The sequence below is a fragment of the Filicampus tigris genome, chromosome 13 (assembly GCF_054856515.1).
Source record: "Filicampus tigris isolate MCC_2025a chromosome 13, RoL_Ftig_1.0, whole genome shotgun sequence".
In the NCBI taxonomy this organism is placed as follows: Eukaryota; Metazoa; Chordata; class Actinopteri; order Syngnathiformes; family Syngnathidae; genus Filicampus; species Filicampus tigris.
Genome location: NC_141229.1, coordinates 18,450,715 through 18,465,485, shown reverse-complemented (window position 1 = coordinate 18,465,485; position 14,771 = coordinate 18,450,715). Strand labels below are relative to the sequence as shown.

Below are 14,771 nucleotides of genomic sequence, written 5' to 3'. Positions count from 1 at the left end.
TTTCATAAAATGCCCACAGGATAAATATTGATGTCTGCCCACAGTGATTGATACTACATATTGAATTCTCGTGTAAAACGCAGTTTGAGGACACTGTGTTCAGGCTGATTGTTGATGTATTTTTGAAGCCTTTTTGAAGATTCTCTTCTCTACTTCTCTGTTCTCCTGAGGAACATTGATGCTCTGCTGATGCACACAGGAAAAGTGGGCGGGAGGAGTAGTGTGCATTGTTATGAAAGGCCTGAGATATTCAAGACTGGCTGTGCTCACCAAAGATGGTTTTAATGGTAAGTATGCCTGTTTTGCATAATCGCTGTATTTTACAGTTTCTCAGTTACTTTGGTACATTTCATGATTATCCTCGTAATTTGCAAAACAGTAAGTACATTTCTTAAAAGAATTCATACAAACAGCAAAACACAATCGTACCTGTGCAAAATCCAGTCTCTTTCCCAGAATCTGTGGTAGGTATCTCTTAAGTAAATAACTGCGTCATTAAACATGTCAGTGCTATCAGAATGCATTCGGATAAGACAAATACACCAGTAAGTCAAATTACTTCGTCATGTTGTCAATATAACAGCACATTCAACAGGGGTGTTCTGATGTAAACTCTGGCTAAGGTTTTGACTGATTATTATTCTAAATCAGACATGTCCAAAGTCCGGCCCGGAGGCCAAATATGACCCGTTGCCTCTCTCATAAAATTAATAACTTCTGGCCCGTAGCCGTTGACAAGCGTACAAAATACACTAAATGCAATTTCACATTTACACACAAGAGGGCAGGAGCACTTCCATAACCCCGTGTGACTCGTTCCGGACAGTTTCTAAAATGGCGACAATTATTAAAAAAAGCAAACTTGACAGCGAGGGCCGACAATTTAAGGAAAGGTGAAAATTGGACTATTTTTTCACTGAAATACGCAACCGCTGTGTCTGCCTCATTTGCTAGGAGGCTGTTACTTCTTTCCCTGTTTTTGAATCTAAGGCTATGTTCACACCACAGGCAAATGCGACCCAGATCTGATTTTTTTGCCCATATGCGACCTGTATCTGATTTTTTTTATGACATTCTCAACGGCTCTATTCCATTTTTTAAAATTCGACCTAGGTCGCTTTCATATGTGGTCCTAGATCGGATACTTATCCGATCTTTTCCAATGCGACGGCAGTCTGAACCGCCAGGTCACATATATCCGACATTGACGTCTTCCGAAGCCCAAAATGCGCTCCTCGCAAGCAGAGGAAAAGTGCTTGCAGCAGGGATCGAGATCTGCAAAGTTGTTTTGAGTAACACTATTGACTTTATTTTTACTAAAATATAAACATCCATCCATCCATTATCTGTACCGCTTCTCCTCACAAGGGTCGCGGGGCGTGCTGGAGCCTATCCCAGCTGTCTTTGGGCAGTAGGCGGGGGACACCCTGAACTGGTTGCCAGCCAATCGCAGGGCACACAGAGACAAACAACCGCACTCACAATCACACCTAGGGGCAATTTAGAGTATCCAATCAACTTACCATGCATGTTTTTGGAATGTGGGAGGAAACCGGAGTGCCCGGAGAAAACCCACGCAGGCACGGGGAGAACATGCAAACTCCACACAGGGAGGCCGGAGCCGGGATCGAACCCACGACCTCTGAACTGTGAGGCGGACGTGCTAACCAGTCGACCACCGTGCCGCCCATGTATAAGAATCTTAAAATTTAAATAAAAAAGTCAAAAACTAAAGTCAAACTGGTTTGATAAAATGTGCTTGGATTTATTGGTGTTCCATGTAAAAAAGAATGTCAGGCTAAACGGTCGCCCCCCACATTTTCACCTCACCAAATCTGGCCCTCTTTGAAAAAGATTTGGACACCCGTGTTCTAAATTGTAAGTTATACCTTAGTGTATGTGTAAAATTGATTGCCAGAGACTGGACAAGATTTTCATTTACGCTTTCACAGTTTGTCCTGCAATTTGTTGAAAGAAAGCACTGCATGGCACAAAGAAAACAAAATGTATTGTGTCACTCTCCTTTGTGAAAACTCTACATGCAGTGTTTATATTAATTACTGTCAATGTCCCCACTAATGTTCCATGCATCTGAACAGTCACACAAACTCTCTGAGCATCTCCTGGACCACAGTGAGCAATATTAGACATACACATGGCAGCCAAACCAGTATCACACTTGTCCAAAACCTGAGCTCATAACAAGTTACATGATGCAGTATGAGTCACACACACACGAAAAAAAACAATCCACCTATATGTCAAAATAGAAACATGTTATTCAACAGAGATTTGTGACAAATAAAATCAGCCCTAGTTTCTTTCAGCACACAGGTAAGCATAATTAAGCATAATTGATTAAGTCTCAATACAATCTGAATCAATATGGTTCCACATTGTCCACTCATAAATGGAAACATGTCATTTAATAAAACACAAAAATTTCACGTCACCTGACCTCTAAAACACACAAAAGTGCATCATTTCAGGGGCTCGTAAACTACGTCCATGTTTGGATTTCCTGAATAGGGCGGTCCAATTGTCGCCTGCAGCGTCTCATCAGTGGTGAGTGTGAGTGTATGTGTCAATGTATGCTTCAAACTATAATACAACAACTGAGTTGGCACCCTCGGTCGCACTACTGAGACTGTACGTGGGTGTGCGCCAACATCATTGTGTGTGCTGTGAGAGTGAGAGCAGTGCGCAATTGCTTACGCACGCAGCTTCGTGAGAACATTGATTACACTGCAGTCTTCCTACACTTGACACTTGACCTGGCTTTTGGGCCACAAATTTTCATCCACATCACAGCCAATAAGCTTTTTCAGAAACCTGGTTTATCGTTAGTTTATCTAATGCGTTCGTGCTTCGTTAGAGAAAGATAAGAACCACCTGAGAAAAAAGTGTCCTGGAACTGTATATAAATACGCTTGAATTATCACAACTTTTTCAAACATGTTGCCTGTAAAGACGTACGGGTCATTCCATGTCAATACACACAAATCCCCAGAACCTCCCTAGTGATACCTCATCAATTTCCCTGGTGTTTATTCTATTAGCGCCTTCTGACGTCAAATGATAGAAGTTTGAGCCTGCTAGCTCAAACGGTTTCTAGCTATGGCCCTTCAAAATTTGGATCCCCCGCCCACTTGGGATCAAGGAGTTGCGCATTAAATTTTGGACCATATTTGGAGGCCCTCATCTTTTGTTTTAAGGTAGGTACAGACCTGTAAATTGCTATATTGTATGTATTTTGATCCTGTCTATCAGAATACACACTTAAAAATAGCACAGGTGTTTGTTGAAATGTTTCAGTTGAACTGATTTATTATCATATTTGGGAACACTATTACGTATGTATTTAGAGAGTTTCAAGGTACTCAGAACTTTGGTGGTGCTACAGGAGGGCTCCAAATCTGGCTACTGGACCAAATTACCATTTTGGACCCCCTACTTACTTAGTTGGCCATGTGGGGACATGATGATGGACATGTACAGATGGAAAGATTTAAAAACAATACAATACTGTGCAAAAGTTTAAAGTAACCATTAGATTCACAGTGTTATTTCAGTCTCTTTTTTAATATAGTGCACAAACACAGGAAGTATGTTTACAAAATTAACCATGCTTCCCCCCCTACACACGCACACAAAATATGTACACATTATGGTCCTATTTTTGTTTCTATTTTCTGAAAAATCCGGAAAGCAGGTCAACTGTTGTTTTAACTGGAATGTCCCTAATTTGCCAAACTAATGCCAAAATGTTGCATGGCGTGAGACAATTCAACAGAGACCCATTATAATACATTTTGACCAACATGACATTAGCAATTGATAGTGTAGAAAACGGCACGGAATTGTACATATTCATTGGCAAGGATGCGCCAAAGCATTTGTAACTTGTTCAAATAAATGAGACACTGTTTTTTTTTTCATGTCAACAAATGACACGATATGAAGATTTTTTTCAGTTGTGATATGAAATATGTACCAGGGTGACTGAGAAAGGCTGTAAACACATGCCCTACCAATGTTGAGGAATCTGGCAAATACATAGAAATGACATGCCAAAAGCACATCTAATGAACATGCACATTTGAGCTCTGATCATTACAATAAGTTATACAGGTAACTTTGTAAATATCTTCAACATATAATGACTGGGTCCTACCTGTATGTGCCAGTTTCAGGGACCTGCCACATTTGAATGCCTTTGAAGGGCCCCCGGGTGCCCACCGTCACATTGATTTTGCTGCTCCTATAGGAATTGAAGCACTGGGAGGGAGTTGGACCTTCTGGGCCGCCAGCACCACAAGTGTTAAAAATCCATTTTTGGGCTGAACACCAAAGAGAGAGCATAACATTAAAACTAGACTGACATGTTGTGTCTAAGTATAGAGACCAAGAGACAGGAATATAAATATAAGCAGTATCTCACACATGTATATTTCTATTCTAAATCACACATGCATGAATATGAAATGTGTTACTTCAAGGTGAAGCTGTGAGTTCATTCAGGTAATATTGTATATACGAGTGTCCACTTAGGTAATGTTAATAATGAAAGCAGGTGTCCCATGTGTCGCAACAAATTAGCACTCCCACTGAAATGAGCTGTCATGTGGACGACAGAGGGCCTTCATAATTAATTGAGCAAACCAGCACCAGCTTTAAGTCCAAGTCAATTCTGAACTTTCCTACAATAGCAGCCCTGGTGACATCTGACTTGTTGCGCAATGTGGCTGTCATACCGTTTATGATCAAATACAATAGAGCCCTACATCTTTTCCATTACTTTTGTACTGCACAATGTGAACTGGGTGGCAGGTTACATAATGCTGCAAGAAAGTTTTTTTTTGTTTTTTTTTAACTGAGGATAAGCGGCTCGGAAAATGGATGGATGAACAAGTGATTAAGTCAGAGGAAATCAAGTATAATAAATATTTTTTTAACCACGTGTTTGTGTTCACAATTGTCTCATTTTTACCAAGAAATAAAATGCAATGCAGCTAGTCCAACATGGCAGGAATCACAATGGATTGCATGTCGAGTATCATGACTGATGCATGCTTCTTATAACCTCAAAAGAAACCAAAGTCCCTGCTGTATTTGTATTTTTGTTGTGTTTATTTTATGCCTGAATGTTTTTGCAGTTGTATGCTTTTATTTTCAAATTCTGTAGTCAATTACAAATGGTGTTTGTTGAGTGTACAATTTTGTTTGACAAGAACTTGGACAACAAGTCTGTAGCCTTCCTCAGTAGTTGTGGCCCAATGCCCACCATTGGTTTTTATATACCACCGTTGCCAACCGAATCCCCATTCACAAATTGTGCGACAAACGACCAAACTAACCAATTCTAAAGAAGATCTAAATGACAGCTAAGGTCATAGTTCACTGTCTGCGCTTTAATAAAGCCCACTTGCCTATGGAGGCTAATTGTCACTAGAAGCTATTAGAAACTAGATGGATCAAAGCTGGCACAGTAGGGATGGATCTGCATAAAAATCAAGTGCAGGACTCAAATTAATTACAAAAGATGGATTTACATGGCACTGCTTGTTTTTGTTCCCTCACACACTAAACCCAAAGTAACAACAACATCTAGCTAGCTGTTAGATATGTACACGATGAAGCATTTCAACTTTGCAACTAATAAGCAGTGAGATAATGGCAAAACCTGTGTCTGCATGAAGTGGAATGGGAGCAACATCTGCTTGAAGAGCAAGTTGAAAGAGCCAATTGAACTGTTTCAAGCCAACGTCGATCTATTTGATTTGGAGCCAGTATTCATCTAATCCACAGTGCTTAGATTTGTTGTCGGATGTTGCGTGAGCGGAACTTGAACACCTTGATATGAAAATGTGCTGCGGATTCAAAGAAGAGCATGCGTGTACACCCCGCCTCTCTTTTGCAGATGATCACTTTTGGAAACATTAGATTTTGTATCAAATGCTTATCTCCGTCACACGCTCACCCATGTGCACACCCACATGCGGGGCGAGATCTCATATCGAGGTTAGCGATGCATTCGCTTCGCTGCAGAGTGAACCAACACAATCTTGATGACTTTTTTTAGTAAAAAGCAAAGGATGAGCCAATTTTGAACAGACGAGGTGAGAAGTGACTGCGTCTTTTGCCATGATAGTGGAGCATGGATGCAGATAAGAAGGAAAAGCCTAAGAGGAAAGTGTGCGCAGGTGAAGATGGGGTGAATAAAAAAAAAAGGGAAAGGAGAGCAGAGTGGGATCAGAGGCAGCTGACAGCAAGACATGGCGGTATAGTGAAGGGGCAAATACCTGAACTCACAAAGTGTCAACAAATAAAAGCTCTTAGCGATGGGAAGGAAAATGAAACATAAAAGAGAGTGTTGAGATATGTTGGCAGATAAGGATGAAGGAGAGAGGAGACAAGAGGCGTTTTGTTGGGGTTAATCATGAAGCGTGTCAAGGGAAGAGAGGAGGTTTGTTAGATTGACAGGCTGGCAGAATTCAAATCCCTATCAGGCCACGCACATGGCAAAGCGTCAAGCCCACAAGGGGAGATGGCAGACACCCGGCGAATGTTAAACGCTCTTGGTCGTCCTCGAAATGGCCAACTGCAAGGAATAATCTTTGCTACAGTTACTACAGTATGATAAGGACAACAGCGAGAGCAGTGACAATTTCAGTCAGTAGGATTCATTGTAAGTTTTTTTTTTTTGTAAAGGTCAGTGAACCCAAACATATTTTTTCCAGAATATGTTCTATGCAGGCCCACTAGTTGAAATGCGGCATTCCCATTAATATTGTGTTTGTAGAATATAAGTTAAGCAAAATACACCCGTTTTTAGCCATGTCAGGGGGCAGCCATTTTGTCACTTCTGCCGACTGTAGATGACAATGAAGTTGCTCTGGGCTCAGATAACGACCAATGACGGCTCACCTGTTTTCTGAAGCCGAGCCATGAATGGTCGTTATCTGAGCCTTGAGCAAATTCAATGTCATCTTCGGTCGATAGAAGTGACAAAATGAAGCACCCCAAATGAGCGTATTTCTATTTGGCTCTTGCTCTGACCATCTACGCCAGTTCTGTGGATTGAATGCTACATGCCGAATTAGCTGCATGCAGAGACCATTCACTGGCTGCTACATCAATCCGCGATTTCATCTATTTGGTAAGACATATCTGTTTAGGGATCTCATTAAACCACTAGTAGGAATCCAGGCAAGTTATTTGAAATATTTGCTTTTATATAGTGCCAACATATATTTTATTGGTTTTATTACATTTTAGTCAAGTTGGGTGGTTTAATGTATTTCAAGCCTCTGAAATAGCATGAAACCTCCAAAGTTAATCACTCCCCAAAAGTGGTACAAAGCAGTTAAAAGAAAAACATGGGGGTTGAAAAGCTATCATGTGTGATTTCATGCAAGACCTCATCAAATATTGTGAGACTTCAGTTCATTGAGATGTAAATGAGCCAATGCACCAAGTGATAAACTAAAGCTGTGCTTCATCTTTGTAAAGCCAGAAATTTGTAAATGGCCAGCAACTGGATAAAAATCATGTTTTGTTTGATTTAACTCGCCCCAAGTGTGTGTGAAATAGATGTATCCGCCCATCTAGTAACATTGCGTTTTAAACTTTAGTCAGGACAAGGGATGGGAACCAATGAGATTTATATGATCACGATTATATTAACGATTCTGTTTAACAATTCAATTCTTAATCAATTCTCTTATCGATACTTTTTTGTGGAAAAAAAAGAGCCACTTTGTTTTACGTGTTAAGTTGATTTGTAAACAGTGCCCCTTCGGCAGTCACAATCCAGGTTGCGCCCGGTTAAAAGATCAGTTGCCACTGATCTGTTTGCGTGGTCAATTATTTTTGTTTCGGTTTCAAACGCACAAACCTTTAGTAAATAATGCCCTCAATCAGCAGGGTTTGTTCAATATGTCAACCAGCTTTGAAATTGAAGCGTCAGTACACAGGAAAATCAATTTCACAAAGCATTGTGTAGTCTCTACAAACTGGCGGACATTAGTGCAATTGTGCAGTCCTGCACCTGAGCTCATATCGTGCAATACCCAATATTCCCCACGACTGTAATACCGTGCAATACTCAATATTCCCCACTACTGTTAGTCTAGTTTTATTTTTATCCAATGCTGTCCCTTACATTTCACTACAGCACTGCAGCACTGTCACTTACTTAGAGTATTTTTTCCTCTGTACTATGTACAGGCCGAAATGAGTGTTCCTCATACTTTTTATGTAGATGTAGGTTGGTGTGTATATACATGTGTATATACACATGTTACTGCGTATATTTACATAGGTTTGATCCTAAATGTTTGCCGTCAATGTTATACATTAATGGCCACATTATGCCGCCGTCCCTGTGTGACCTATATCTTTGCTGCTGTCACAATGAAAATTTCCCCACTGTGGGATCAATAAAGGCATTCCTATCTTATCTTATCTTATCTTATCTTATCTTATGAAAGCTATAAAAGCATTTTCTTCTTCCAGGGACAGAAAATATGACGTTGATTACTGTGATTACAATCACATGCTAAGATTTTTCTGGGCTCGACATCAGTTGGAAGTGAAAAGCATTTCTCAGCCCACTCACATTGACTCACATTCACACATTTATTTAAGTGCAGGATGCTTAGTGTTAAATGATTTCAGAGAAACATGTTTACTACCCGAGGCTGTAAAAAAAGATTTCCCACCCACTTTACCAGGAGAAGAGTAACAGCTCACTTTTTTTTTTTTGAGCGAGTCCACTGCTTGGAAGCTTGCTGGCTAAGGAAATGTATTTTAGAGAAGGTTTGATAAGACTAACACAAATGTATGACTTTGGAGACAGAAGTCTGCTTGTTGTTGCCCTACTGAAGGAAGGAAGTAAGAGAGCGTGAGCGGGAAAATGTCAAGTCTGTGTAACCGTCTCCATTGACATTCTCCGGAGACAAATTGAAGGATTTTACACTTCGTAACTGCCCGTCCTGCTCCATTTATTGCTAAAGGAGATCTCTACAGAACTCGTGCTGTTGCGGGCTGGATGCAAACCAGTGGGGGGCGCACTTACTTTATTCCAGTCTGTGTGTCATGTGAAATGGAATGCATTTAGAGCAATTGTGAATCAGTGAATGTATGTGTGGGTGTAGGATGGTGAAGCTGAGACAAAGAAAGACAGACAGAGAAACACTATGGCATGGATAGTTTCCACCAAGCTGTAAAATAGAAGGCTCTCATACAAATTCACACTTACAATAATCTCTAGTAGGGATGTTCATCAGAGGAATCCCGATGGAGGGGGTCGTGGGAGTGATCGGCAGTCCGATGGGCAACCTGGTTGTGCTGCTGGCCACGGGTGGAAACTCTCCGTTTGCTGAAATGAAATGTCACGTTTTATCATGAAAATATTGCATTTCTAACTCCATGTGCAGCAGTGGAATGTAGTTGTTATCTTGTTGAATATACAAGTGAGCAGACTACCAGCTACCCCTTTACTGCAATTGAATATGCGGAACTTGCAGCAAGGGTTTCATTTGGCCATAAAGAAGAGAGGGAATGCATACATCCAATTTCCTCTGCCTCTATCTCTTCCAACAACGAATGGGTAAGCACATTCAGTCTCGGTCTTTTGTAGCAATCCATCAAGCCTCCAAGCCCCGGCCACATTTCCAGGACTGAGATCATATGCTCGCTGGTACCTTGATCTCATCCTGTTTAAACTCCCTCCCGGGGTGAAGTCTTCTTGGCAAAAGGGCACTTGATTGGCTATTACTGCACAAGATAGAGGAACTTCTCCCTCAAAGATGTTAATGTATGGGTGACTCAATTTAGCTGCCGCGGTTAGAAGCCGGCCTGGAAAATTGTCACCTGCCCTCATTCTGTATGTCTCAGTGTGGAGAAAAGATGACTTTTCATGGTTGCTTAGCTGAAAGCCCCAATAAACGAATCACACTTGGTGCTGACGTCAATGCATTGCATTCAGTGGCTAGGGCTGAACTAGGTGACAAACTCAGTACGAGCGGACAGGGAGATACTATATGCAATTCATACATTATGTAATAATGTATACCTACACGTATGTGTAAAGCTTGGTTTATGCTTGACGCATCCGCGAGGTCAGCTCGCTTCCACTCAGCAAAACTACGTCTGTACAGAAAAACATGGCGAACAAGCAAAAGCTGTTGCAAACGACAGAATTTTCTACTACTTTCATTTATTTTGTTAAATATATGTCGACTGTTCATCCCAAACTGTTGTTATCGATAATTTATTGGAACAAAAAAAAGATTGTTTTCTACTTCTCTTGCAGAGAAGTGTTGTTCATATGCCGTAGACCAGGGATGGGCAATTGCCGGCCCGCAGGCCCTCGATTCATTTCTGAAAATCCAGCAGTGAGGCTGGCATTGTGAAGAAAAGCGTGTCATGGCCGCCACATCGACCTCAAAAGTACATAAACAACAGTGATTTCTTTTTTTCCACAGTGTTGACAGTTCTTTTAAAGTGCATGGTGAATTGGTAAATTTGTGTCCCCCATATATTCAATGCTTAACAGTGTTTCAAACACGTATGGTGGCTTAATTGGACAAGCGACCGTTGTGATTATTCACCTTACAGAGGGGATGCATTCAGGACCAACTTTACAGCCTTATACTCGCCCTGTGCACACAGGTGAGTGAGCCAGCCTATTCTTTGGGGAATTTGAATGACATGAAGGAGAGAATATTGTCACTGTCCTGTGAAAAACATTTCTGTCCATTTTTGTCAGCTTTTAATTTTTTTACGTTAATGGGGTGGCCGTGTTTCCAACATCCCACTAACGTAAAAATTTGAAAAAATGCCCAAAATGGACATACGTGTTTTTCACAGGACAGCGACGATATGGTAAAATCTTTGATTAAATAGATTTTGGTGAAAACATGCACAAAATGAATCCTTTCACTTAATGTCGGTTTGCTGTTCAGCAGTTTTGTGCCATCTTTGAATGGGAATTTTGATGCGAGAGAGCTCTTTGGTCCCTAAAACCAACTTCTGTCGCTGGGGATCGCTAAGGTCCTTGCCTCCAGATGCCTCCCAGCTCACATTGCACCCGACCACACGGGGGTGAGCCCATGGGGAGGGGGACCCACACTGTACTTCCGGACTGGGCTCCACGGATGCAGGCCCGGACCCTAGGCGCCCGCCAACGAGCCCCGCCTCCAGGCCTGACTTCAGAGGGGAGCCTCCGTGACTTATGTCCAGGCAAGGGAAAACCTAATCCAATATTATGACTCATCAGAAGGGTCTTTGAGTTGTGCTATGTCTGGTCCCTCACCTGGGACCTGTTTTCCAATGGAGACCCTGCCAGGGGTGTAAAGCTTCAGTCAACTTAGCTCCTGGGCTCAACCACTAAAAGACTGTATTTTCCCAGAGAGCAAACAACTGCATATAGATATGATTGGTCTGAAGGTGTATCTTTAGATTGCAATGAGGATTTCAAAGCCCAAACTCCTTTTTTGTAACCAACATGCACGAGTTAGAAAATCAATAGCTCATTCCCAACCATGTAATCCTCTAATGAAATGATCATTTAAACCTCTGCTGCCTGATAGCTGTGTACAGATTTGATGGATCATGTACAGCATACAAGTGAACAAAATATGTTTTGTAGGTTGGATGAGTGGAAGCACTTTACACACTCTCATTATCCCGCTGGAAGTAAGAGGCTTATATGTGTTGTTTTAACACAAGTTCAGCATTTCTTTGTGCGTGTGAGAACTGAGTGCAAAATTGCTGCTAATGCATTGTTATTCCGGGGATGTGTGGAAAACCTGTGGGATAGGCAGTGCTGGAGCATGCAGCACTGGAATATTGCCATGAACCAGAGGCCAGAGAAAACAGCCGACTGAACTGTCACTATTCGTTAGCAGGGTGCCAGAAGCTACCTGAAGTCCCCCAGAAGCCAGAATGTTAGTCAAATATTAATGGGGAATGACTGCGTGTCATGTAGCAACTCTAAGAAATAGCCTCACTATAGCTACGATATGTCATCCAAATACTTTTTATTGTAAAAAAGATGAGTATATCTGGTCGCCATGTTTTAAAACGTGTGTACTGCAGTTATGCGCACTATATCTTTGACTTTTATTATTAGTACACACCTCCTAACATCTAATTAATCAATGTGAGGTTAGCCCACAACCTTCTATCTTTTGGAATCTTATTTCCTCTACAATCTGAGACATTTTGAGTAATTTTATCTTTTTACATCAGTGAAAAGACCCTTTTTTACTTCTTTCATCACTGCAAGGTTTTAATTTGTGTGTGTAATTTCTTCTTTCTTTAGGGAGGTATCTCACTGAGCGCCAAAGTCTTGCGAGTATTTCAGCACAACCCGAATGTTGTTTTTTGTCAGGGTTCATTCAAGGTTATGAAAGGTGGCAAAGATGTTCACAAGACATTCGCAAACCGTTTTAATGGCCGCAAACCATTTTTTCTTGTCGTAAAGAAATTTTGAACATGTTTAAAATTTGATGCCGACGTGACTGCAACCAGTAAAAGTATTTTGGGAAAATCTGGCAAATGCCTTTGCAAACTTTTGCAACCTTGAACAAACCCTGGTGAAAAAGCAACATTTGCTATGTGTGCAAACACTTGCAAACTTTCTCTGCTCAGTGAGATACGGGCTTTACAGTTTTCCACATATTATGTGTCTTTGTTGAACCTTGAAAGGATTACCTCACATTATGCATTTAAAATGCTGACGAAAAAGCAAGCGAATCATCCGCAAAAACTGAGAGTGACTGCTTCCTCAATATGAACATGCTTGAGGGACTGTTACTAAGCATCTTCACTGGTCCATGGTGCGCCTCTGTCCGCTTAATGTTCATAATGTTCGCATTAAGTTGTATCCCATGGCTTTTTTGCAGTCCTCAGTAAGTCAAAAAGAATGAATGTGCATGTTCAGCGTCTCTCATCAACTGCTTGGAGTGATGGGCAATAAAATATGACAGAGTCAAATGTGGATGGATGACATGAATACCTGCTCTGGATTAAGAGCTTGCCATCTGGGAAGTGAGCAAAGCATAGATAGATGTTCCTGCAGTGCTGCCAATCCAGAAGCCATAAACCACAAATTGGAGAGCAAATACATATCTCCTAGAAAATGTCATCTCTTTAAATAAAGGGCCTCTGACTCAATAAGCCAGTGTTGACAAAGGGTGATAGTGTATCTCCTCCGCTTTAGCCCAAAAACAATATAAACCCTAATTCAGACCCTGTCAAAGGTGTGGCACAAGGCTTTGTTTTGAGATATATATATATATATATATATATATATATATATATATATATATATATGTGTGTGGGTGTGTGTGTATATCACATCACGCTGGGAGACATAGTCTCCCAGCTGGCTTGGAACTCCTAGGGATCCCCCAGGACGGGTTGGACTGAGTGGCTGGGGAGAGGGAAGTCTGGGCTTCCCTGCTCAAGCTGTTGCCCCCCCACAATACTATCACAGACATTATCCACTGGTTGTCCCAAAGTTTTATTTCATTATGTATTTGGAGTCCCTCTACATGCTCAGCATTGTGTTTTGCTGACTGTTAAGTCAAGTGAGGTTGTTGAACTCCATCAAGCTGATTGATGTTGGCACTAAAACACTGATTAGTCATTCATCTGATTGGAAAATTGAAGTGTGTACCAGCAAGCAGGTGTGACCAAGTTTGCATAAGACATGAATTATCTGCATGTGCACATTCTTTGTTAATGAGTTCCCTGTGCATAATGTGAAAAATCCATTGAGATACAAGAGATGTCACAAATATTTTCTGTATATTTCAACGTATTTTGGTGTTTACTTCTTAGTAAATCCGCTGATCACCTTAACCTGGTTGCCTTATCTATATTCAGTGCAGAGGTGCTGTGACTGATTACTATTCATATCACATATCAACCGTGTGTCTTCAGGACGTCAGAGATGGAGGAGTCTTGCGCTTTTAACCTTTTGCTCTCCAGCCAGACAAGGGTGTCATTTTATTGCTGTTTTCAAACTTTCTAAAAAGAAATTTCAGTTTTATCACAGATACTACTATATGGAGATGTGAATGATTCAAATTCGTGAACATCGAAAGCTTCACAAGAAACATCAACATTAAAGCTGGTGAATTTCTTTGGTTTTGCAAAAAATGTCCAGGAAATTTCACGTAAATACGAAGGAAATATTTAGGAAAAAAATGTGTGTGTATGTGTGTGCAATGTGCATTGTTGGGATGTCACTGCAAGCTAAATATTTTAATACGTTTATCGATTGATGTATTCTTTCAAGCACTGATATTAATTTGTTCAATACAATGCATTAATTTCAGTGAGCTTAGTACACAGTTGTTGCCATTAATACAACTGTACTAATAATACCGTAAAATCGAGTGAATAAGGCCCATTTTTCAATATAAAATGGTCCAAAATCGTCTGTTTCACTTCCCCAAAGATGAGGTTTTACACGGAAAAAGAGGGAGACATGTCATTGCACCTGCTAGACAGAAGCATCGATCAAAAGCCATCAAGAAAAGAGGTAACAACTAAAATCTGGTCACACACACACGCGCAAACACTCAACGCCACCATCACCCAAGAGAGAAACAGTACATGTAGTAAATAACTGCTGATGCAAAATTAATAGAGGTTAGTGTCTGACAGTCAATGAAAACAAACGAGTTTACAATGCTGAAGTGTACCGAGCTGTTTTCACTGAATGTCAGTATTTACGTTTTGAAGGTTTTAAC

At 40.9% G+C, this 14,771-nt stretch overlaps 1 protein-coding gene across 2 annotated transcripts in view; it reads right to left on the bottom strand.

The window, feature by feature from the left end:
• Positions 1-14,771, bottom strand: part of alk (ALK receptor tyrosine kinase) — a 452,952-nt gene that overhangs the window by 61,896 nt on the left and 376,285 nt on the right. For both annotated transcript variants that reach the window (XM_086049008.1, XM_086049009.1), the window contains exons 11-12: positions 9,263-9,382; positions 4,175-4,340 (exon numbers count right to left, since the gene is read on the bottom strand). In XM_086049008.1, the coding sequence (XP_085905134.1) occupies positions 4,175-4,340; positions 9,263-9,382 (286 nt within the window). The remainder of the gene's footprint in view (positions 1-4,174; positions 4,341-9,262; positions 9,383-14,771) is intronic.